The sequence below is a fragment of the Vicugna pacos genome, chromosome 16 (assembly GCF_048564905.1).
Source record: "Vicugna pacos chromosome 16, VicPac4, whole genome shotgun sequence".
In the NCBI taxonomy this organism is placed as follows: domain Eukaryota; kingdom Metazoa; phylum Chordata; class Mammalia; order Artiodactyla; family Camelidae; genus Vicugna; species Vicugna pacos.
The window spans coordinates 7,486,926-7,513,587 of NC_133002.1; the positions used below are offsets into that span (position 1 = coordinate 7,486,926).

Sequence of the window (26,662 nt, forward strand, 5' to 3'; positions counted from 1 at the left end):
ATAGTCAGTTTACAATGTTGTGTCAATTTCCAGTGTAGAGCACAATTTTTCAGTTATACATGAACATGCATATATATTCATTGTCACATTCTTTTTTGCTGTGAGCTACCACAAGATCTTGTATATATTTCCCTGTGCTATATCGTATAATCTTATTTATCTATTCTACATACGCCTGTCAGTATCTACAAATTTCAAACTACAAGTCTGTCCCTTCCCACCCACCGCCCCCTTGGCAACCGTAAGTTTTTATTCTAAGTCTGTGAGTCTGTTTCTGTTTTGTATTTATGTTCTTTTTTTTCTTTCTTTCTTTTTTTAAGATTCCACGTATGAGCAGTCTCACGGTATTTTTCTTTCTCTTTCTGGCTTAGTTCACTTAGAATGACATTCTCTAGGGACATCCATGTTGCTGCATATGGTGTTATGTTGTCATTTTATGGCTGAATAGTATTCCATTGTATAAATATACCACATCTTCTTTATCCAGTCATCTGTTGATTGACATTTAGGCTGTTTCCATGTCTTGGCTATTGTAAATAGTGCTGCTATGAACATTGGGGTGCAGGTGTCTTTTTGAAGTAGGGTTCCTTCTGGATATATGCCCAGGAGCGGGATTACTGGATCACATGGTATAGTCTTATTCCTAGTCTTTTTTTTTTAACCATATGTTTTATTTATTTATTTTTATTTTATTTTATTTTATTTTTATTTTTTAAACTTTTTTTTTATTGAGTTATAGTCAGTTTACAACGTTGTGTCAATTTCCAGGGTAGGCACAATTTTTCAGTTATACATGAACATACATGTATTCATTGTCGCATTCTATTTTGCTGTGAGCTACAGTCTATTCCTAGTCTTTTGAGGAATCTCCATACTGTTTTCCACAGTGGCTGCAAGAAGGTGCTTAATTTTAATGCTGCTGAATTTACTAGTTCTTTCCTGTGTGGATTTTACTTTTTGTGTCTTGGTTTCTTCCCTGCCATCAGAAAGCTACTGTTGGATATTGTTTTCTAAAAATGTTATGGTTTTGCCTTTCACATATGTATTGAATTCACTGAAATTGGTTGGTGTATGGTGTGAGGTAGGAGTTCAACTTTACGCTTTGATTTCTGCCCCCACATGTAACTATTGACTGCATCATTCATTGACAAGTCCGTCCTTTCACCACTGACTTATAAAACTACATTTCTACAGGTACATACTACAGGTATGTGTTGATCTGTTCCTGACCTTTCTTTGTTTCATTGGTTGGTTTGTCTGTCCTTGAACTGGTATCACACTGTCTTGATTTTTATGATTAAATGTATCAAATGCAAAAGTGCAAATCAGAAGTAAAGTCTACCCACCATTCACTCTGTTTTCACGTTTGATATCTCTAATTTCTGAAAAGCCTCATATCTACTTTTAGATCTTGTTATAATAACCTGAAATGCTGAAAATTAACCTTACTTCTTTTTGTCCCCAGCAGATATAACAATAACCTTACAGTCTTCAAATTATTTCTGCTTTTCACCATCCTGTTTATTTTTGCTAATACTCCTGTCCTGATTTCATTATCATTACATCTGATACCTCCCTCACGTCTAGTCAGTGGTCCACATCTTTTGCTTTGACTGGCTTTCCACCACCTTAGGTCAAGTTCTTGTTCCTAGACTATTGCCTTAGTCTGCTGCTGCTGGAATTGAACATCTTTTGTGTCCACCTGCACTTCAGCCTAGTTATTTGTCCTGGAAACAACTGCTATGTTAGTCTTCACAAAGCTCAGCTCATTGCATTGATTCTCTTATGGGTATGACAATATCTTAGGAACAACAAGCACCTCAGGGCTTATTTTCCAGTCGGAAGAGAGCTTGGTCACAACAAAGAATTGAAGAAGAATGAAATAACAAACACTGAAGCCTAAGCTTATGTATGATTTTACCTTATAAACAGTACTTTATAAATTTAGGAAATAACCAATAATTTTATTATATTTACCTTGATAATATATTGCAGATTAATTAAGTAAATACTAATGAAGTGTCACAAACCAATTTTGTAAGGGATTATACATTATCTCCTTTGTTAGTGGGATTAGCATTAAATTTATAATTGAATATAACATACGTGTGTTCAAAGTGTACTTATCAAGAATAATGTTCATTTAAAAAGATTGATGCAAAAAATAATGTTGAATCAGAATACCTTATTGCATAGAATAAGTTAACTGAAAAACACTATAATATACTGTTGATAATGAAACTAAACTAAGATTAAATTAAACAATTAAAGGTATAGGAAGCAGTAACTGGAAATCTTGACTGACAGGTCAGCACTACTCACTTGAATAACAAAGCATCCTTTAAAGTTTCAGATACTATGTATGTATATGTATTCATTTATGCATTGCAGTGGCTTTGCACTGTTGCAAAATGGTGTGGCAGATGGAGTTTAGATAGGACAGAATGTTAAGTTAAATTCATACACTAATTTTTAATGATTAATTTTATTTACTATTCCTAATTTATTGTGTTACTATTAAGCTCAGGCTTTTGTGTAAAAAAAAAAATAGTCCTCAAACTGCATGTTGATTAATTAGTAATTGAGTAAAGGATTTTGTATTCTGTTTTCAGTCTGAAGCTCACCAGGAGGATCCTTTGGCTTACCAATGGCCAAAGAGAAATATTCTTTGGGAAACATTGATTAATAAGTAATTAAAGCAGACTTCCTTAACTAATGTTTAAGTACCCAGTCTTGCCTATTGTCTGTTCATTAGAAATTACTAGTAGTTTCCCCACTTTGCTCATATAGTCACCCTCTTCCTGAAATGCATTTCACCTTTCATTCAACTCAGGTACTTAACCCATTTCCATTCCCAGGGTCTAGAATGTGTCTTCTACTTTGCCTCTTGTTAAGATGAGTTCCATTTCAAATTTCCCTTTTTTCATGAGACAATTGCTCTTCATCCCCAAACAAATGTTTCCCTTTCTAAGCACTGTAGCACTGAAGAGTCTTAACTTTTAGTCATTTGTGAATTTGTCGTACTCCTCTTGTGAACTTGTGGTACCCCTCTTGTTACATCAGCAAAATGGCCACAATCTATATACCCTTAGACAAAAGGACTATGTCTTTTTGTTCTGTATCAAGGGTTAGAGGGGTTGTATTAATTCTCCATTGATGTATTACAAATTACCTAAAATTCAGTGGATTAAAACATTTATTATCTCATAGTTTTCATAGGCCAGGGAACCGGGTATGAGTCAGTTGAATCTTCTGGCTCTGGGTTCCTCATAATGCTGCAGTCAAGGTGTTGGCTGGCACTGCAGTTATCTCAAGGCTCAGTTGCGGGTAGATCTGCTTCCACGTTCACACAAGTTGTTGTTGGCAGGTTTCTGTTCCTCACATGCTGTTGACCGAGTCCCCACTCAGTTTTTTTGTCACACAGGCCTCTCCGTAGGTCAGCGCGCAACATGGTGGTTGGCTTCATCAGAGGGAACAAGTAAGGTGATGATAACAGATAAACTATATGTGTAGTGGATGTTACTGTCTCCTGCCCAGAAGGAAACAGTCATACTCCAGCCTGTTGGGAATGTTGCCTGCTGATAACCCAGCTAAGTTGCTTTCTGGGAAAGCTTAGCTAAAAGAGATAACTTTCCCAAGTTAATCCCCTTCCCTGGAGGCCACCTGCATCTGTTGACTGGTGGCTTGGGAAGGGATGGGTTGGTATAAAGGCTTGAACTTGTTTCTTAATTTGGGAATTCTCTGAAAGGCCATTCCAGTTTGAGATTGACTGAAGCCTTTCATCATCTTCTGCTTAGTCCTGTTTCCCTCACTCTTGTTTTTGGAAGCACTTCCTAGTAAACCTTGTACGAATGTGTCTCAGAATCCATTTCCTAGGCAATCTGACCCAGGATACTAGGCATTGTGTAACCCAGCACAGGAAGATAGAAGACTTCCTGCCTTACCTGGTTGTGTGTGTTTGTACATGAATCCAGAGTCATTCTCACAAATGGAAGTACATATGGCTCCATGTGTGTGGCTTCTGTTCCTCCAGAGCAGCCGTATTTTCTCCATTGCTTATTTGAGGCCACATTTGGAATACGTGACTATCACAAGAGGACCACAGTATTCATATCATTTAAGGATTAGCCTCCACATCTCACCCCACATATCCTTAAAATTAAGGCTCCTGAAATGTTGAGCCTTTCTAATCTCCTGCGTTACAATAAGATAATGAAGAGAAGTGAAGACTCTACTCAGCTTCAAGGACCCACCCATCTCACTCCCACTGATAATGGGTGATCTGTGGTGACCTTATTGATTGAGGTAGGGAGGAGGCTAAGCTCTCTCCAGTAAGGTTTAAAACATAAGACAAACATGATAAACAAAACTGTTAGAACAAATACAGGAGAATACCAAGGTAGAGAATTTATTAGGTACAGATAACACTCATAAAAGGGAAAAATTGACAAATACGGCTGTATCAAAACCAAAAATTCGTTGGTCACAAGGAGAGCTAGGACAGACGGGGTGTGGGTGTGGGTGCCCACCAGTGTGTGACATAAGGAGAAGAATAAGAATTGTTCAGTTTGGGGAGGAAGGCTGATGGACTGGTAATAGGGGGAGAGTTGTTTACTAGTGTACTTGGTGGCAGTGTAGGATGAATTGGAACTTTTGGAATCATCTGTGGGGAAAACTTCCTTGATACTAAGCTATTTAACTCATGGACTACTTTCACTTAAGAATGGGTGAAGTGGGGGAGGCTGTAGCTTAGCGATAGAGTGTGTACCTAGCATGCACAAAGTCCTGGATTCAGTCCCCAGGACCTCCATTAAAGATAAGTAAAAACCTAATCCCCCCAACTAAAAATTCAAAACCAAAAACAACAACAGCAAAAAGAATGGTTGAGATTATTGGAATTATTGGAACACTCTTTGAGTGAGTAATTACTTTCATTATCTTTAACATCAAAAAGTGGTTTTAATTTGAAAGCATATTTGTCTGCTTTGTAATTTTTTAGGCCTTTTAAAAAAATTAAGTTGTGTAGCCACATAGAAAATTAACAGTTTAATTCTAGTTTTAGAAATAATGGAATAAGACACTTAATATCTTTAGAGGCAAACCATCTCGATTTGTAGGTTAGAAATCAAGAATAATTAAGAGTAGATTTGAGACAAAAACCAGATACTTAAATTATTTCATAAAGACATAATTGATATAATTTCAATTCATATAAAAAGTGTGATTTTTTAATACTATTACACAACAGAAGATTTATTTTAAGCTGGAAATGGGATATGCTTACAAAATGTCAGGGACTGTTTTAGGTCAGCACCATTTACTTGGAGTGTTACGCAGGTAATTCAGGTTCACACTTACCTTTCTAGAGAAAACAACAAACTTGCTTTTTCTTTTTTTTTAAATTTTTATTTATTTATTTTTTTGGTGGGGGGAGGTAATCAGTTTATCGACTGATTGATTTTTAATGGTGGTACTAGGGATTGAACCCTGGACCTCATGCATGCCAGGCACATACTCTACCACTGAGCTATACCCTCCTCCCCCAAACTTGCTTTTTCTGTACTGAGGCCTTTTCTCTGTTTAGAATACATTTTATTCAAAGGGAGGGAAATAGATTTTTTTCTGTTCCTGCTGAAGAAGCTAATGCTCATAGTTCACCATTAAAAGGCTCAATTTGCCTATTTTAGGTAGGTAATGACTTTCATTAGTCAGTCCTCTTTGGAGCATTTTTCTTTAAAACCTCACATGGAAACAGTTTAGTTCTTAAATGGTTCTTTTGTGGCCCTGAAATTTCTTGTTCATTTAGTAGGGGAATGATTACTGAATGCCCAGACTCTATACGCGGTTCTGTTTCAGCTCTTGAGAGGTTAATTGGCCAGGAGTTAATTTGGGGATGTTGTCTTTGGAAAAATACTCGAGTTACATAACCTGAAAGTTACAGTCCTAATTGTAACGATGTCTCTTGAGTATCATCAGTCTGTGTGTTTATATTTTCTAATAAAAAGTGTGCACATATGTATATCTGTGTGCAAACAGTAGAACCTGAGGCTGGTGAAGGTGGTATATTCATACTCGATGGATTCAGTTCTTTGTTGGGGGCCATTTACATTGATTGGTACAAGCCCTTTGGAGAGAAATTTAGCAGTCATTCTACTTTTCAGGAACCGTCTTAGGGACGTAGTCTCCATAAGGGAAACAGGTACATGTTTGGCCACAGATATGCCCATAGCTGTCTTCCTACCCACAACAGAGCTTTGGTATAGTTGAATTTGGGTGATTGTAAAATTGGTAAATTCATTCAGGGCTTTAGAAGACACACCAAACTTTTTTTCTTTCCTTCTTTCTCCCTTTCTTTCTCTTTCTTTCTTCCTTCCTTCCTCCCTTCCTTCCTTCCTTCCTCTCTTCCTTCCTCTCTTTCTCTCTCTCTCTTTCCCTCCGTCCCTCTCTTCCTTCCTTAATTTTTATTTTTAATTTTAGTTGTTTTGCACACTGAACTTTTAACATGTCTGGTGTGAGTTAAATATTTACCATAGCTCCAAGTACATTTGGCTTCTGTGTTAGGAGTTTAAAATGACATCCCTTGGATTCCCAGTCATCTCCTATTTGAACTTTTTGTGCCCAGCATAGTGCTTGGCAGATGATACAGCTTTCGGAGTATCTGGAGTGTTTGATCTGATGTAATGGTAATTGGTATTCTCCTCTCTGCAACTCCTGCATATGCAAAGGACACATTAATATAATAAAAGCTCTGAAAGGTCCAGTCATTTAATGAGACTTTTTTTTCCCCTTTAAACTTGAAACTAGTGTTTTTCTAGGAAACTCTGCTGCTTATTAATTAGTTCTGTGACCTTGTCTCACTTTTCTCTGTAAAAATGGGGGAAACTCCTTCATATGGTGGTTGTGAGCATTTCACATGATAAGTTTGTAAACCACTTTGTATGCTGCTTGGCACATAGTAAGCACCTGATAAGGTGGTAGTTGTTTTTATTTAGATGTGATTCTTGACTTCTGGGCTTACTGAGGACATGAGACCAGCAGATACAAAACAACAGGAGACTAATTAGGAGAGAAGGTCAGTTGTGGGAGGCTTCATGAAGGAAATAGGTTTGGACTGAACCAAGAGAATTGGATAAAATTCATCAAGTTGAGAAGTATGGTAATCTTAAATTGCTTATCTGCCTATCCTTGAATATTTGTAAATTTCTGAAGCACTTGGTTATTGACTGTACGTGTAACATAAGTAGAAAAGACATTTGGAATATTGAAAATCTAAACTAAGGCTGTATAATAGGACTTTCTTCGCTGATGGAAATATTCACAGTCCAATATGGCAGTCACAAGCCGTATTGAGCCCTTGAAATGTGAGTAGTGTGACTGAGGAACTAAATTTAAAATTTTACTAAATAACTGTAACTTAAATTTAAAATGAAATGGTCGTATGTGGCTACCATATTGGACAAGCACAAAAGTGAGCTTAATGCAAAATGAATAATTTGTTTCTCAAGAAATAGAATATGGGTAAAAATTGCTAATCAATTTTTTAAATTTATAGATTCATTATATAATGCTGTTTGCTTTCTTGTAGGTCTCCAACTGAGAAACATGGCACTGTTTTTCCTGCACTCTACCCACCTATTGCTGGACTTCTGTTGTAACAAGTTGGCAAACACTGGCTGGAACTGGGCTGCAATAAAACATGCCAGTATCAATGCTGACAAGAGCCTAACAAGTGCCAACTTACAGATGATTACGCATTTTGAATTCTAATGAACTGTTTTAACCTTCAGGAAGAATTGTAAAGACCTGTACATAGCACAACGTGATCCGGATAATATATATACTGTTCATGTACATCCACAAATACACCTTGTACCAAATAATGCTTTCTTGTAGTAGAGTAAGAATCGTGTAAATTCTAAAAGATTTTAGCAGGTTTTCTTTCCCTATTCATTGTTTTTTATCAGTTTTAAAAGACTCCTTAAAGCATGTCAGATGAAAAGCAATTAGGATTAAAAGTTTCCATTTAATTTCCTTTAAACCATTGAGGCTTCATTAAACTCTTTTCACTTACTAAACTTTTGTATCTTTGTTTTGACACGCTCCCCTTTGCTTTTATCTCTGCCAGAAAGTTTTCAAATCATTTAGTTCAAATACTGAAATAGTCAATAAGCAACTACTTGAGTTTTCATGATGACTTCAGAGGAATGGTCATCACTAGGTGCTTTGTCCCTTTTGTATTATGCTTGTACCCGTCTCTTGGATTGGATGTAGCAATAACCTTTTTTTTTGTTGTTGAGAGCTCTTGAATTCAGTCGTTATCCCTGAGAACTAAGAGGAGTTGGTTCTGAAATCAATTTGGATTTCAAATTACTCAGATTTACCCCAAACAGTACAAAATTCTGATTTGGTTTTATTTTTGCCATTCAGTTACTTAATGTGAAGGTTGGATGAATAAAGCATGCACAACTACAGGCTTTTTACTTAACTTCGGGGTTTGCTATTAAAAGTGCTGTTTGCCCTCATACCCTTCTTAGCCCTATATTTCTTTGCCTCTATTCTTCTATACTGCAGATTTTTCTCACTTATTGTACAAAGAAATTGCAATGTATATTTTCATGTAATTTGATTTTGGAATTCTGTCACCTTATGTAGTGAGTTCTTCCAAAATATAATTTTTTTCCAATAATTGTCAAGTCGTTGGCTTTTATTGTATTGAATGAAGGTTATAATACTGAGTGCTACAGAAGTGCAGTTTAGAAAAATCTCAGGTTGATTCCTTATGCAAACAAACAATACTTGAAAATCACATGGCCATAGCAGTGTACGTATTGGGCTCTATATAGATTCTTAAATGAATCTCAAAGCATTACAGGTGTGTAAATGCTTTGCTGTTTGACATAGATTCTGTCAATGACATAGTGCACTTGAATTTTATTAATGTTTGAGCATAGTATATTTCATATCATGTTTTTAAAAATAATTTCAGGAAATGGTAAAATGAGAGGTGTAGTGTTAAAGGCAGGCCCAGATTCCTCTGTGTTTGGTGTGAGGTTGGGACTGGGAAGTAGTCTTTGGAATATTAGGGACAGAACTTGAGATGGTACCAGATAGAACATGGTGTTTAATTGTGAGAATCAGTGAGAATTGGTGCATCTCCGCTTTGTGGGGTTTGGAGAGATGCTTTGGCAGAAGAGTGAAAGGATTCCTGCAAGTAGCCAGTCCTTTACACAGTTCTTTACGAACTTTGCATGTCCTTTTTTAAGTAGAAGTAAAATAATTGAGGATATAGTCACAGTAAGGAGTGGTTTTTCTAAATTTCAGTCTGTTCTTCACTCTGAAGCATTATAAAACCCATAGATGTGTAATGACCGAATGTGAAATTGTTTGATTCATTGCAGCCCAATTTTCTTCAAGAACTTCGCTTATGACTTTGTATTTTCAAAGACTCTGTAAGAATTGTTGATGCAAAGTGCCAGTACTGCATACCTACCTGGAACTTTGAAGGTGATCCCTTTTACTCTTAAGTCCAAAATCGTTCACATGGTGGTGGTTTGTGGCAAGATGGAGTCTGAAGTTTGCTCTCCTATTGCTGTAATTCTGTTAGCAATCTGTTGAGTTAAAACATGGGATTTAACTCTTCAGGGAGGAGCAAATGACCTAGTAACTCAGGGACAGCTATTCTTGAACTTCAAGTGCCACTTAAATGCAGTTACTTTGGTATAACCATGTGTTTTTTAGGGCTAGATCTAGGAGAGCAGAAAAGGGGCCAAGAAGGAGTGCCCTTCTCTTCACCCTCCTTTCCACCTGGTGCCCCGACCCTGCTACACGTGGAAACACAGGCCTCGAGAGACGTTTTGGCTTCTTTTCCTCTGTCAGAAGTGTCATCTGTGCCTTTCCCAGTGTTCATCTGACAGTGTGAATCCTGATGCCTTTACATTTGATGTTAAACCACACTCAAGTGACACCAATACAGGTGGCTTTTGTCCCAGCCATGCCTCATCGTCAGCATGAGGTGAGTCCTCTCTACTTTAGGAAAAGAACTTTTCTCCCTGACCTTGTGCCAACTATCAACAACACCTACATAGTCTTATGAACTGTAGAACTGTTGCCTGTTTCCTAAATATATTTCAAATTCTTGTAAAGGCTTATTGATTTCAGTCTGCTCATAATGGGATGGATGATCCTCAGTGACTTTCTGGCCTCTGTGAGTTGAAAATCCAAATGAGGTTGGTTTCCTTGTCATTACAAGGTAATACCTTTGTGAGGTTATTCCACTAGTTCTGTGATCACTTGGGTGTCATAGTATCTTTAACAGTCTTCATTCTTGGTTGTGAAATTTTATTTTATATGCTCATTCACTCTCTGCAAATCTGCCCATTTTGGGTTGTGGTGCCTGTGTATCTTTGCCCGTCTGGTCTCCTCCAGTTGTTGGAATTACCTTTTTTGTACTGCTACTTCTCAGCATCTTTGAAATTTGACATAATGTTGCTTCATTCCAGTTTTTTTCTTTCCTTTTTTTTTTCTTTTTTAGTTCTGTAATTTGTTGATTGTATTTAACTATGTGAGTTCTGTTGTGATGTTTACTGTATTGTAAAGCACCTCGATCATGTGATGGGTGCTCTATAAATCAATAAATGATGACTTAGAGGCTGTATCATGAGCTATTTTGGTTTTAGGATGCAGGTCTTAAAAGCAAGTTGTGGAATTCTTTCTGTATAAACAGCACATGATACCATAGGGCCCACAGGGGAAACTTGGTAAAGAATTTTTAAAATTTAAAGAGGGAATCAGAGGGTGGGAAGTTCACTTGACTTCTAACCTGATCTAATGGTCTTAAAAATTCCAGTGTGGGGCCAACCACCATTCTTAAGAGTTTCCGTGCATGCTGATTTAGAACTTTAAATAAAACGAGCACATGTTAGAGCATTATTGGGGATTTTGTCTTTGGTGTAGACTGGCTCTACCATGAAGATAAGCTAAAAGGTGAAGAACTCAGACTCCATCTCAATCACCAGCGTCCCTCGTCTAAACAGATGGGCAAATTTGGCCCAAATAGCTGCACAGTATCACTTAGTAAGTTAGTGCAAATAAGACTAGACTGAGTACTTTTTTCCTTTAAAATGTTTTCCCTTTTTTCAAATTAAAATTTTTTATTTATTGGAGGACTGCAAACCCCAACAAGATTCAGGGTGTCAGTATCCAGCTTTTCACCCTGCATCCTTTCATGTAGTTTATATGGATTTACATGTTAGGTGTTGAAAGCCTGTCTGTCTCCATATAAGTTGCCAGTGGTTTTAAGTCCTTTTCCTTGAAGACTCCAAGAACATGGAGCCAGACCTCTTAATCACAAGAAGAAAATCCTCCTTGAGAGCAGTTTGAGGGATATGGGAACTCATTTTCAGACATTAATTTTCCTGATAAATACATTTGAAATGAAACCATTATAGAAGGGTCTAGATGATGTCCCTAAACTTTAAATACCAATTTGAAGCGTAATCATCTACTTAAGATATAGAGCAAGAAACTTTTATTTGCATGCCATTTCCAATGAAAGTGAACATCTTCTGACTGACCTTAGGCTTTGAGGAAGGACCAGTTGACTTTCTTCCTCCCTCTCATAAAGATAGGGTTGGAAACACCTCACCAGATTAAAATCTTTTATTTTCTGGAGGACTGCAAATCCCAACAGGATTCAGTTTGCAAAGCAAAGTATTTCCAGGATAAGGCATTTTTGGTTGCTCAGTTTGATGGTGTAACCTGGCCACTAAGGACTAGGCTTCTTGTCTCATTGAGTCTACACACCCCACTGAGCTGCAGTGAAACAATGAAAGACTTTGATTCCTATTCACATAGGTGGAAAAAAACTGAAGGAGAAGGAAAAGGCTTTCACAAAAGGCAGCCAGATATGTCTTAGACTTAGGAGCTGCACAGAAAGTCATAGGCAGCATACTTAGTTTTCCTCTCCCAGCAGTCTGTTTGGGAACAAGCATAATAGTGCTTGTGTGTTCACAATGACATCTTTATTCCTAACGAGCACCAGAAATCAAGTTCCTATTTCCTTGAGTCTCCACTTTGTGTCAGGCTTATGCTAGATGTGTTTCATAAAGGATCTACTCCAGTTCTTACAAGGATCCTCAAAGTAATAGTGTCTCATGCAGAAACAGGCTTAATTTGTTGAGATGGTACAGCAAGGAAGTTTCATGGCCAGGGTTCAGTTTCACAACCTCCCTTTCATACTGGGTGCCATTACCTCTTAACCTCAGGAACATTTTTTCCAAGGTCACACAGAGAGTGAGTGTGTTGAGGCTGGTAAATGAGCCCATTCCCTCCCTGTCTTCTTCTACCATGATATGGCACTGTCTCCGCAGAGAGTCTGTTCCGCTATGTCCTTAAGCCAGGCAGCATTTAGCCCTTCCTGCACTTCATGCTCCCTGTCCAAGACGACTCCACATAAAGTTCCTCTAAATGAGACTAAGAAAACATGAACTAGGTCTAAAACGAACCATGTTCTAGTGCTCAGATTTTCCAGAATGTTAATATTTCAGGTCATATCCAAAGCTGTAGCTTCCATCCAAGCCTGTTGGGTGTTGAAATTCACTGAGGACTACAGTTGCTTTATTTTACAAGATGTATCAAGTCCTCTAGCTCAGGAGTTTCCAGCCAGTTACGAGCCTACTCAGAAGACAAGGCTCCAGAGATAGGATTATATTAACAGACATTGCCAAGAAGAGTGCTTTGCCAAGAAGAGTGCTTTCACCTCTCCTAGAGGGCTTCTTAAGGGTAGGTTGTGATGAGGTAGTGAAGCCCTCTAGTTAATTAAATTCTTTAAGGTGAGTTCGCATTTGACTGTGGGAATCTACTCCAAGCAAACTGAAAGGGCACAGATTTGTTTATTCCTGCATGTGTGCTGCTGAGGGAGAGGGTCCCTGGTTTTCATCAGATTTTCAAAGGAGGTCATGACCAAATCATTAAGAACCACGCATTCTAGTCCAACTCCCTTTTGGTTTCTCTATTTTTATTTTTATTTTATTTTCAAATGGAGGTCCTGGGAATTGAACCAAGTACCTTGTGCATGCTCAGCATGCGCTCTATCAGCTGAGCTATACCCCCACCTTCCAACTCCCTTTTGACATTTATGGATAATCTGAGATGGCAGCATAAAGCTTGCAGGGACTTGCCTTTGATCAACACAACAAATCAGTTGCAGAGGCAAACCTGAACCCAGTTCTGATTTCCAGGTATAGCTCACAGTGGCAACAGCTCATCAAACATTTTGAGCACCTGCTGCATACCAGATGCTAGCAACATAAGTCATATGATGCAAAGCCAGCCATCAGCTGTGACAGTACTTCCCGACCACTTTTACATTACCCAGAAAATACCTGTAGGGCACTCAAGATAAACAGATGAGGCTCCTTGCGGTCAGAGGAGTCTGTCTTACCTGGTTACCCTGATGGCCGCAAGGGCTCACCATTTAACTCACCTATAAACCATTCTTGATTGACCGTGAGGCTTTGAGCTATGGCACCTCCACTGAGCCCGACAAGTACTCCCTTGCACTCCTTAGTCTAAGTGCTGCTTGCTCAATGCAGCTCCTCTAAGCACTCCTTGCCTATACCTCTTTAGTACCTTTAGTCTCTTGCCACAACTGGAACATTGTTTCCCTGAGCACCCTCTTATTCTTACACATTTCAATATCCATCTCCCAGGTATCCCTCAGCCAGAATTCCTCCCTGATCAACAAAGTGTGAACACCATGACTATGTTTCCATGATCTAAACTCCAAATCCCTTCTCCACTCCACCTCTCTACCCACTAGTGCTTAACCTTGGCAGTACCTGTGAGCTGGTGTTGAGTTAAGGCCGTGGGACCCAAGGCCACGATCAGAGCATGTTTGTAGTATACAGTAAATAATTGCTCCACGCATGCGTCAATTATATAAGATTTAGAACAAAGAAAATAGAAGTACGCATGTGCTAGAGATATTCTGTAAGCCTAATAAACAAAAAAACTCAGACCACGCATGTGCTGACAAAAAACAGATAAAAACAGGACAGGTGCATCACAGGCGCGCACCTCCCTGTGACAATAAAATTTTGTTAACCCCATGATGTCTCTGGCTAAAGTCTGTCCAGCAGTATGACAACTGCTCGTACATTTTTTCGTTTGGGCTGCTCACCTCCTAAAACCCCACATCAGGCTCCCTCGGCTGACAGTACCTAAAACCTCAAATTCAAGTCCACCCCCTTTTCTATTCTGACACCCTCATCTTGGGCTCAGATCCTTCCTCCAACCTATCATCTACTCTCAGCTCTTCCAAGGCCACAACGTTCCCTGCAGTCCTTAACTGTTGATGCTTCTAGGAATGAATATCAGCATTCTTTTGATTCTCCTTTGAGTAAAAAAATGTTTTGAAAGGTTTCATACTATTCACTTATATTACTCTTTCGCCTTCTTTTGCTATTAGTCACCCCCACATTCCCTAAGATTTTAGCACCTCTAAATTCAAATATCTAATTTTTCTAGCTTCTCACTTCCACTTCAGCTACTGTATTCCATGGCTCTGTCCTGGACTTTATCATCTCCTAGTGCTATTAAATATGAACTTCAGTTTGCCACCCTGACACAGGGCTATCACAACCGTGTTCACACTGCACTGGTCTTCAATATACCTACAGTTTTATGATTCGTATATCAGCCTCTACCCATTCATTCTGCACAGGAGCTGTATTCTTACAGTACTCTCAGTTTCTTTTTGGTAATAAATCCCAAGCTCTGGGTAAATGCTACAATCCATATTCTCTGTTTCTGCAGTCAGGTGGATGAATTCCGCTAGAAAAAAAAGTGACCCATCCACATACAAGGACATAACTGAAACCAGACCTTCTAACTTCAGATTCTTCTCCCAAATTTTCTTCCCTCTCTTTGGTCCCCTTGTCTACCAACTTCAACCATAAAACTGATGTCGTCAAGCGATCTCCCTGATATCTCTTCCCTCCTTCACATCTATCTGTATGCATGTTCTTGTTTCCTAAAATTTTAGTAGAAAACAGTGATTTGCCTGCAATCTACAGTTAATCCCTTATCCTAAATTCCTTCTGCATTCGTCTGCAGGGCATCCCGTCTCCCCAGGGACCTTAAACCATCATTAGCCTTTCCCTCTCCTTCGGCTCTTTTCCTCTCAGCTTCTTACATCTTTACAACAAACCAAAAACCCGAGAAAACCCCTCTCACGACCCTCTCGGCCAGATTTTCCCGAAGAGTAGTCTGCTCGCTGCGTCCATTCTTTTCAGTGCCATGCCTAGGGCATGGAATATGATAGAGTCCAGTCAGTGCTTGATAAGTCCGGAACCTCAAAGTACTAGGTGAAGAGACGGGCTCTAGGTTCCTCCCGTGTCCAGCCACCTCCTCCACTTTCATTCACTACTCTTTCCTACTCCCGACCCCTCCCCTTGCCTGGCCTCCATGACTCTCGCGAGACTTGGGGCCTCCGTTACGCACCGCCCCAACGGAGCGGCCCACTTCTCGCGAGGCTGAGGCAGGGCCGGGCCCGACATGGCGGAAGGTAGGGTTTTTGTGGAGCCGCGCGGGAAGGCGCGGTGCTGTGGGAGCGCTGCTTGCTGGGCGCAGCGGCTCTGAGAGGGAACGGCCGGGCGTGGTCGCATGGAGCACAGCGGGTCTCGCGAGCCTTCCTCTACAGCCTCTCCGAGGCGCCTGGGGCCGGGGTCCTGAGCGCTATTCCTATGGCAACGCCCCTCTGGCGGTCCTGGACCCCACGGGATCACGGCGGGATGCGGAGCTGGTCGCGAGGTCCGGTGCCGGGACTGAGTGCAACCGCGGGGATGCTGAGGGCCGCCGGGGAGGCTCCTTTGATTACCGGCGGTGCTGGGACGGCGGGGGAAGTAACCCTTCTCCTTAGGAAATCGAAACTGCTGTCCTGGCACGTCCTGCATCCGGAAGGGGTACATCCCTCGCCGGCGGAAGGGCTTGGGACTCTTCTCGGGGTGAGGGGTGGGGGTGAGCCAAGGCTGTCACTGGCCAACGCGCCAAACGGGCGCGCACTGTAGACTCTAGGTCCCCAGCAGCCCCGGGATTCGGGCTGGCAGGGATTCTTCCGCCAGGTTTACAGATGTGGACGGGAGGAGGGGGTTTGCTAGGTAGGGGAGTTGGCCAAGGTCACGCTGTTCCTAAGAGATGTTCTAAACCAGACCTCGGTTCCTTTGCCTCTTAGTCCTGTCCTTACCCGCTTTTTTGGCACTCTCTTTATGATGCTGCAGGTAAAGGCAGTTTGGCCTCTTGGGTTCTGCCTCCCTTAACGTAGCAATATTAGAATCCTTCATTGTCATAGCCTTGTTGTACAGGTATGGAGCGGGGAGAAGGACGCCCAGAGATGGGAGTTACCTGCAAGGGACCCAAAAGTGACGCTGTCAAACCTGGCTATTCACCCCATCATTGGAGGAAAGTACTCCTTATTTGACAGTTTACTGAGTAACTACAATATGCTGGTCCACGACCTGTCAAATTAGTTTGGAGCTAAGCTTTGTCTGAACCCATCTTCACTTGGATCTTAAATTTGGGTGGCACCTGACAGTTTGCAGGCTTTCCTCACTTGGATTAGACTTGATAACAGCCTTGTGAAGGAGGCCTGGCATGGGTGTTATTTGCACTTTATAGATAAAGGAATTGAGGCCAGGGTTCTAGAGATACTCAAGACTGGCACCCACTTTTTGTTTGCTCTTTCTACCGTATTTGACCCCCTGGAGAGGCAACCATCAGATGAATATTATATGAAAGCAGAAGAGGACTAAAAGGAACAGAGAACGCTAAGACATCCCCTGAAGCTAGTTTTTGGAGAAATCATGGAATGTTGTTTAACATCATTTAACACAGCTGACAGCCAGTGAAATGAAGCTTGTAGACCAGAGCAGTGAGTCGGGTGGAAAGGTTCGGGAAGGCTTTATGTGAGGTGACAGGTAGTCCAGTGCTGTTATACAAATTAGAGAAGTTGAGGAGTATTTGGGGAATACATTACAGAGATGGAAGTTGTAGGAGGGCAGCTGATTTTTCATTCAGCAGTTTTTACTGAGCCCTGGCTGTGCCTTGCCATGAGGTTCCAGCCTGAGCAGCTCCTACCAGCGAAATACACATGCTGATGGTTATCTCGCAAGTACCTTCAGGTGTGTTAGGGTAACCTTGAGAGACAAAGAGACATCAGCTCCAGCTGGTGAAGCACACACCTTAAACAAACAGAACTTCCTTTTTGGGGTTAAATTGGCAAGGAAGGCTAGATGGGTAAGCATAGCCATGAGGTGCTGACTTGACAGTTTTTATTTTACTTTTTGTGTGTTTGTTCCAATTTCCTGGCCTGTGTTCTGATTTTAGCTTTTTGGAAGCAATGTCGCAGACTTTGACTAGGAAGAATTGAGTGGAGCTTTCTAGTCCAGTTACCTCATTAAACTGCAGGTGCTTGTGATTCAAAGGAAGGCAAAATTAGCTAGAAAATGTTTTGCAGGGGTGTTACTTGTTTAATGCTGCTTATAATTTAATCAGAATTTGTTGGAGCCGGCTATGCTTGTTCAGAAATACTCGTTTAAATATAAACAAACCAAAAATCTATGTCGTGTAACAATTGGATTATCTCTAAGCACACTCTGTGGGAACTTCCGTGATGATGGTTTTTGTTTGGTGATGTGAGTGAGGGAGCATGTGGGAAATTACTCTTAGGAAGAGTAAATGGAACCTGCAGAGACCAAGTATACAATAACTTCTAGACGTGACTCATGTAGAAACCAAGCTTCTCTCCTTCCATCCATACATGGGTATTGGTTTAACCATATATATTTAGCTGAAGTTTGTCCTAAGACAAGTTTCCGTTTCCATTCTTCATCTCTGCAGCTGTCCTGCTAATCTAAGCCTCCTTCATCACTCAGAAGAGTCCTTCCCACACGGTCTTCCTGCTTTACTTTTTCTTCTTGATTTTGCTTCCCCACAGCCTATTTTTACAGAGTTTCCAGTAAATCAGATCTTGTCTCTCCCACTTTTTACAGTACGGCTGCCCTTCTGTGTGCTCTCCCTATTCCTGTGGCTCTCCATGATCTTAAGATATATTCTGAAGACCCTGGTGACCTTCAGGTCCCTACATAGTTAACATTGGTACCTTATTTCCTACTTCTCAGTCACCTAGCTCTTGCCACACTAACTTCCTTGCTGTTCTTTGTACAGTCCCAACTATTTCTTTATCTTTGTCTTACAATTCCCTTGGCCTCGAAGTCTTCCTCAGTTTCTCCACACAGCTAATTGACTTTTATTCACTCAGGTGTCTGTTCACTTCTCACCTCTTTAGAGATCATCCCTTTCTCTTCAGAGATTTAAAAAAAAATTCTTTTACAGAAGTATAAACCCCACCTAAGGGCAGAGGCTTTTTCTGTTTTGTTCACTGCTGAATCTGCCAACTTAGAATCATGCCTGTGGTTGAAGGAATGGATGAACTGTTGAGCGTCATTGACCAGACATCAGGAAAAGCTGCCTGGATACATCCTTAGTCTCTTGTCAAGGAAGCTGGCCAGTCCAGCTTTTAATGTGCTCCGAATAACAGCAGTTTGCTGGGAGCTGCCTAACCTAGTTTTTGTCCAGCTAATTTTGGTTTTAGCAATTCAAGTGTAAGAGCTCAGTCTCTGCAGGTGGACGTGGGTTTGAATCCTAGTTTTACTACGCTATGATCATAGGCAAGCCATTTAATTGCCCTCAGTCTCAGTTTCCTCAACTTTAAAAGGGAGATCATCTCTGTCTCAAAGGTAGCTGTGACGATCAAAAGAAAGAGTATCAAGAACCCTGTTATCCCACAGTGCCTGACATTTTGACCCTGCTGTGCAGTCTTTCTCTTGGTCTCCTCTTAAACCACCCCCCAAAATAAAAGTGAAAATTGGAAAAATGTAAATAATTTATTAATCAGGAAAATAATCATGGACTTTTATTTTTTATCATCAAATTTTGTTTTATTTAAGATTTTAGTTTTAATTCTGAAGAAAGAGGTACATTTCCTTTTTTTTTTTAGTTTTAGCATCAGCTTATAACCAGGTTTCTGTTTTCTTTTCTCCTGTCTTTTCAATACTGCATAAACATCCAGAAACTACAGGGTTCAGTAAAAGCTGCAGGCAAGGAGATCAGAGAGCTTACGGTATTTATTGAACTCCACCTAGTAAGGCACTTAGGGTGGAGGGAGAATTTGTGGGTAGTTAAAAAAGAGCCTGACCTAGAGTCTGTTCCCTGGGAATTCCACAGTCCAGGAGGGGAGGTGAAAAGCATGTGTACTGCATTGTAAGGTGGAAGGTGAAAGATGCTGAGGAGTTACTTTGAAAATTCAGACTAGGAAAAGATGTCTTAGGGGAAGCGGTGGGGTGAATGTTTTGGGTAGTCAGGGGAGGCCTTTGCTGCAGGAGGTAAGCTGGACTTATTTGGGCTGGGCTTTGGAAAAGAAGCCCCTTTTGAACATGGGGAGATGGGAGTGGGAAGAGATCACTATATTTGGTGGAAGAAACAGTGAAATATGAGGTTGGAAAACTATGTTAAGGGCCAGATTATGAAGGGAATTGGTTAAGCATTTGGATTTTACTCTGTGTGCCATGGGTTGAGGCTACTGAAACGTATCAGCCAAGGCAGTAACCTGACTAGAATTGCCTGAGGCCTGTTGAAATGGCTATAATGTAGAGGATGGATTTGGAGGGAAGGAAGGCTGGGGAGGAGGCCGAAGCAAGTGACGATGAGTCCTTTGTAAAGGGCTTTGTGGTTGGTGAGGACTGCTGTGAGAGAGACTAACTATAGACAGTATAAAAGACAGAACTCTTGAAACCTGTTTACATGTTGACAAGAGGGAAATATCAAAGATGACTCAAGTGTTCTAGATCCTGGTGACTCATGCTGTTAACAGGAAGAGGAGGAACAGATTTGAGAACACATATGTTGACCTCAGTTGTGGACATATTTTGCCAGGCCCAGTTTACCTTTAGGTGGTTTTGTTTTAGCTGGCAGTTGAAAGCATTTCCAATCCGACTGGCGTTTGGGTGAAAATTAGCTCGTGAGCTAACATTTGTTGAGTTTCTCCTGTGAAGCCAGCCCTGTCTACGATCAATGCTAGACAGAGTGAGGTTTTGAAAGATGTATATATAAATCACACCACTGACTTGTAGACAAGACTTAACAGAGTTGAATCACATTCAAGAAAAATGTATTTCATTTCCATTAAGTGCAAGCAACTGTCCTAGCGACGACAAAGTGAGCAGCACAGTCGCAGCCTTAATGGAACTTGGGAATCTGAGAAGGGAAGGCAGAGTTTCTCAAAAAAAACCCCAAATGGATGTATTATGCTTTATAGTTGACTGAGTCTTCTCTTTTGCATTGGTGATTAATGGCACTACCCTCCAGCCCAACTCTCAAGTCAGTAACCTAGAAGTCATCCCTGACATCCCCCCCAGATCCTGTGGATGCTTTAAAGCCCTCACATATGTTCTTCCCTCTCTGCTGTCACCCATTTGTTCAGACTGGTAGTTCTCAACCTGGAGAACCCTGCATGTTAGAATCACCTGGAGAGCTTTTAAAAACCAAATTTATGCCTCACTCAGCTTCACCAAGATCAATATATCCCACAAAACATTTTTTTCAAACTGAGTCAGTGTTGAATAAAACAAGGTTTTATTGAGTCTTTTTTTAAACAAATTAACTGTGTATATGTATATAAATACATTTGTGTATATATATACACATACAAAATAAGGTCATCTTTTCTAACTAAGAAGTCCTGAGTAGTAAGTTTCATTTGTAGCTGGAGTAAAAAGATTTTTGAAAGCAAATTTTTGTTGAATAGTGGCATTTGGACTTTGTCAAAACCGAGTTATGACAGTTACAGTTGCTAGATGTTTTTAAAGGTTGAAAAGTCAAAATATGAAATATATTTTAGCACCATTATGTTTTTAATAATATCCAAACTTTTTGTTTGTGTGTGTAAAGTGGGAGGGTGCAGCCTGGCAGGGGCATCTTACTGTTCCTTTGTACTCTCCTCCAGATAGTGTTGCTAGCTTCTTCCCCCTTCCCTTCTTTTCAGTAGGGTATTTTGTGAACTTGAATTCTCAACAGTATATATATATCCACTTAAATCTTATTCCCCATTAAACAATTTTCCTATGTTTAGCAGTCTAGATTAATGAATATTCAGTAATCCCAGTGAAAGAAAGTTCCATCTGCGCTATGACAGGTTTAGGAGAGTAGTAGTGGAGATTAGCTTCTGTGATGTCAAAAGGAAAACAGTATTTTCTGGGAAGACAACACATACTTTAATGAAGTATTGTTATGTGGAAGACTAATACACGTCTGAAACAAAAATTATTCTTGTAGTTCTCAAAATGGGATTTTATCACAGCCTTTTCAGTCATTTTTCTTTTATCTAATTGACATAGTTAAAGCAGAGTAGGGATCAAGTCATCTAGTAATTAAAGAATTAGACAAAGAACATTAATTCACTGCTAAAATTAGGGTTAGAAAGTAAGAACTACAGTAGTAGAGAAAATATCAGGGATATTTTAAATCCAAAAAGATTTAATGAATACAGTGTGGGTTAGAATTGGAAGAGGCATGGGGGAGTAGTAATCACATTGAAGACAGGGAATGGAAAAGACATTTAATTCCTAAATTAATGAACTAATAGTTATAAATATTGTTTGATGTCCTGACTTTGGAACTGAAATTAGGTAGCAGGGTACGGTGGGATGAGCATGGCCTTTGGCTTAAGATCTTAAATCTTGAGTGGGTCTCAGGCTAATTGTGTAATTTAAGGCAATCCGCTTAACCTAAGTTAATTCTGTTTGTTAATTCTATTTGTACTGCTTTGAATATGTTGGTTAGAATTTGAGAGTGAGGAATTAAGTGCTGTAGGAGATATTAAAAAGTCTTAATTACTCTTTTGTCTTTTATTGCAAAATATTTTAAGAAACTCTGCATTTTTATTTACTCTGTAAAACTTTGTTTTTGACACTAATCCAGCAAGAAGGTTCAAGGCTTTTTGTTTGTTTGTAAGGATAGTTATATTAGTTTCCTGTGGCTGCTATGATGAATTTCTACAAATGGAGTGGCTTAAAACAACAGAAATGTGTTCTCTTGATTCTGGAAGCCAGAAGTCTAAAATCAGTATCACTGGGCTGAAATCAGGTGTCACTAGGGCCATTCTCTCTCGGAAAATATCTGTTCCTGGCTTCTTCCAGCTCCTGGTGGCTGCTGGCATTTCTTTGTTTATGGCTACATTGCTCTAGTCTTCAGGGCCACTGCACTGTGCTGTAGATTCTCTCTGCATTATTACTCAGAAGGGTACTTGTATACTTTTTTCCTGTAAGAACTCTACAGCTTGTTGATACTTCCAAGGACACATCTGCATTGCCCTTGTTCCCCACAGAGTAACGTCTCAGCCGTGTCCTCTCTCCATTGTACTGTGAAATGGTGTGGCAGCTGCGATACCACTGGTGGTTGCACTTGTGATCAAGGGTTTCCTCCTACAAAAGATGCTGGGTGGGGAGCATCTGTGATTTCGTGAATAAGAGCCCTGTATCCTAAAGCCCTCCCTTTCCCTTGACTCTTCTCTGATCATGAGCTGTGTAGTTTATGTCTTGTGTCAGTGTCTAGGCTGCAGCTAGACATTTGTGTCAGTAATTCTGGAGGGAGACTAGGGCTGTTGCTGTAGATTTTGGAATTATGTGTGTGTAAGTGATCTCTGAAGAAATTTACAAGTAATCCTTGAGAATATGTTTGAAAGAGAACTTTTATGATCTCATTTTAAGGGCTAAAGGATTTTTTTAACTTTCTACTCTTCTTGAAGGCAAATGTTATCATAATTCCCCCACGTGAGTCAGTATCCAGATTCTCTGTGACTGTGAGTTTTGTTCTTGTCCCTCCTGTGTGTGAGTTCTGGTAGCTACTACTTCGGTTCTACATTCGGTACAACTTCGGTGCTACCTTATTTGTTTGGAAGAGGTGCAAGTTAGGCTGCCCTTTTTTTTTTTTTTTGCCTTTTTTTTTTAACATTTTTTATTGATTTATAATCATTTTACAATGTGTCAAATTCCAGTGTTCAGCACAATTTTTCAGTCATTCATGGACATATACACACTCATTGTCACATTTTTTTCTCTGTGATTTATCATAACATTTTGTGTATATTTACCTGTGCTATACAGTGTAATCTTGTTTATCTATTCTACAATTTTGAAATCCAAGTCTATCCCTTCCCACCCTCTACCCCCCTGGTAACCACAAGTCTGTATTCTCTGTCCATGAGTCTTTGGATTCCACATATGAGTGATCTCATATGGTATTTTTCTTTCTCTTTCTGGCTTACTTCACTTAGAATGACATTCTCTAGGAGCATCCATGTTGCTGCAAATGGCGTTATGTTGTCGGTTTTTATGGCTGAGTAGTATTCCATTGTGTAAATATACCACCTCTTCTTTATCCAGTCACCTGTTGATGGACATTTAGGCTGTTTCCATGTTTTGGCTATTGTAAATAGTGCTGCTATGAACATTGGAGTGCAGGTGTCATCCTGAAGTAGATTTCCTTCTGGATACAAGCCCAGGAGTGGGATTCCTGGGTCATATGGTAAGTCTATTCCTAGTCTTTTGAGGAATCTCCACACTGTTTTCCATAGTGGCTGCACCAAACTGCATTCCCACTAGCAGTGTAGGAGGGTTCCCCTTTCTCCACAGCCTCTCCAGCATTTGTCATTTTTGGATTTTTGAATGACAGCCATTCTGACTGGTGTGAGGTGATACCTCATTGTAGTTTTTTTTGATTTGCATTTCTCTGATAATTAGTGATATTGAACATTTTTTCATGTGCTTTTTGATCATTTGTATGTCTTTCTTGGAGAATTGCTTGTTTAGGTCTTCTGCCCATTTTTGGATTGGGTTGTTAATTTTTTTCTTATTGAGTCGTATGAGCTGCTTATATATTTTGGAGATCAAGCCTTTGTCGGTTTCACTTGCAAAAATTTTCTCCCATTCCGTAGGTTTTCTTCTTGTTTTATTTCTGGTTTCCTTTGCTCTGCAGAAGCTTGTAAGTTTCATTAGGTCCCATTTGTTTATTCTTGCTTTTATTTCTTCTAGGAGAAAATTTTTGAAATGTATGTCAGATAATGTTTTGCCTATGTTTTCCTCTAGGAGGTTTATTGTATCTTGTCTTATGTTTAAGTCTTTAATCCATTCTAAGTTGATTTTTGTATATGGTGTAAGGGTGTGTTCTAGCTTCATTGTTTTACATGCTGCTGTCCAGTTTTCCCAACACCATTTGCTGAAGAGACTGTCTTTATTCCATTGTATATTCTTGCCTCCTTTGTCGAAGTTGAGTTGACCAAAAGTTTGTGGGTTCATTTCTGGGCTCTCTATTCTGTTCCATTGGTCTATATGTCTGTTTTGGTACCAATACCATGCTGTCTTGATGACTGTAGCTCTATAGTATTGTCTGAAGTCTGGGAGAGTTATTCCTCCAGCCTCTTTCTTTCTCTTCAGTAATGCTTTAGCAATTCTAGATCTTTGATGGTTCCATATAAATTTTATTATGATTTGTTCTAGTTCTGTGAAATATGTCCTGGGTAATTGGATAGGGATTGCATTAAATCCGTAGATTGCCTCGGGCAGTGTGACCATTTTAACAATGTTGATTCTTTCAATCCAAGAGCATGGAATATCTTTCCATTTTTTAAAGTCTTGCCTTTTATTTTATTTATTTTTTTAACTTTTTTTTATTGAGCAATAGTCATTTTACAATGTTGTGTCAAATTCCCGTATAGAGCACAATTTTTCAGTTATACATGAACATACATATATTCATTGTCACATTTTTTTTTCTCTGTGAGCTACCACCAGATCTTGTATGTATTTCCCTGTGCTGTACAGTATAATCTTGTTTATCTGTTCTATGTTTTGAAATCCCAGTCTGTCCCTTCCCACTCCCCACCCCCTTGGCAACCACAAGTCTGTATTCTATGTCTATGAGTCTGTTTCTGTTTTGTATGTATGTATGTATGTATGTAGTTATTTTTAGATTCCACATATGAGCGATTTCATACGCTATTTTTCTTTCTCTTTCTGTCTTACTTCACTTAGAATGACATTTTCCAGGAACATCCATGTTGCTGCAAGTGGCGTTATATTGTTGGTTTTTATGACTAAGTAGTATTCCATTGTATAAATATACCACCTCTTCTTTATCCAGTCGTCTGTTGATGGACATTTAGGCTGTTTCCTAGGCTGCCCATTTTTAAAAGTCTCAAAGAGGCAACTCCTGATCCACCATAGTGCTGGTACATAGTAGGTGCTTCATAAATGCTCACAGAATGATTGTTTATGTGGAGTATTTACTGATGCTGTAGTCTTGAAAGACTGAAGCTCTTGAGCGAAAGGTTGGCTAGAATATGGTGTGATTGAAACCAAGGTTAAAGGATTCACGTTGCTTCATGGAATAAGAATCTACATTCTGTAGCCATAGGCTTCCCCTGTGAAAACCTGGAAGCTGTCTCTTGGGCAGGTGGGTTGTAGCTGTAGCCAGCAGATTGAACTAGCATGCTAAGGTGTCCTCTGGCCATCCACTCAGTTGACTGAGGCAAAGGCAGGTGAGTGACAGACGTTCTTGCCGTTGGCTTCTATGGAGGACAAGGTTAGGTCTTCCCTTCTAATCATTTGTATTTCTCCTAGAGCCTAGTACTATGCCTGTTCCACAAACCTGTTTACTGATAGTAGTTTCAAAGGCAAATCTGACTAAGAAAGTAAAAGACTGAAGCCTTCTCCTTGCACTTTCTGGATCTGGTATGCTACAGACACTTGTAGGCTTTGTTTAAATCTTCTGAAGTAAAATACCACTTTTCTGGGATCTCTTTCCTTGCGCTAGCTTAAACCAGGTGGTCTTGCTCTGTGCTCTATTTGTATACCCTGTCAGAGTGCTGTCACGTTTTATTGACTTGTCTTGTTTAATTGCCCATCTTACCCTGTAACTTTGTTTAAAAAAAAAAAAAAGTGCCGAGATGATTTTCTTTGCCCATGGCACTGCATAGGTGCTTAATAAATTTTTAATGAACTCCTGGGTTGTACAGTTGTCTTCTTAACAGAAGAAAATCTTTGAAAAAGTCACTGAATGAACAAAAAAATTGCAGCTCAGTTGGTCTTCTATCTAAACAATGGTATTCCCAGAGCAGTCTGTGAGTGACTTGGGGAGGTACGTGCCTGGGGCTGAACTTTTTCTCCAAGCCAGTCATCCCCATACCTGGGATCGTCTTAAAAGGACTATACATTTCCTGACCTCACCCCAGAGCTCTTGAATTTGATGCTCTCTCTTTAGTCAAACTGCCTAAGTGATTCTTACGCAGCTAGTCTGGGAGTAATGTCATCAGGCGTGGTCTGAGGCAAGAAATGGATAGGCTTCTGGTCCTGGGCCTGTCCCCTTCTACTCCTCATTCATTGTCTGGGAATGGAACCAAAAGAGATGCTCTCTAGGTTCCTTCCCTTCCTAAAGTTTCTGATATAGAAAAAACCTTACACTTGGGTGTTAGAAAATTATTTATTTTTCCTCCTGCTTTTAATTGTTTTCCCAAATCTTTATAATTTGTGTAAAACAATAGATTTGCTTTATA

The 26,662-nt window shown here is 39.8% G+C and overlaps 2 protein-coding genes across 4 annotated transcripts in view; both read left to right on the plus strand.

Annotated features, from left to right (window-relative positions):
• The window catches only part of UBE2G1 (ubiquitin conjugating enzyme E2 G1), an 82,723-nt gene extending 72,071 nt beyond the window's left edge, over positions 1–10,652 (plus strand). For both annotated transcript variants that reach the window (XM_072940362.1, XM_072940361.1), the window contains one exon: positions 7,586–10,652. The gene's annotated coding sequence lies outside the window, so the exon portion shown is untranslated. The remainder of the gene's footprint in view (positions 1–7,585) is intronic.
• Positions 10,653–15,515: 4,863 nt separating this feature from the next.
• The window catches only part of ANKFY1 (ankyrin repeat and FYVE domain containing 1), a 73,805-nt gene continuing 62,658 nt past the window's right edge, over positions 15,516–26,662 (plus strand). Inside the window, exon 1 of one of the 2 annotated variants that reach the window (XM_006218845.4) lies at positions 15,516–15,565. In XM_006218845.4, coding sequence (XP_006218907.1) covers positions 15,556–15,565 — 10 coding nt within the window. In that variant the 5' untranslated portion in view covers positions 15,516–15,555. Of the gene's footprint in view, positions 15,566–15,743; positions 15,811–26,662 lie in introns of those variants that run through there. The other variant, XM_015251688.3, reaches the window with a different exon arrangement.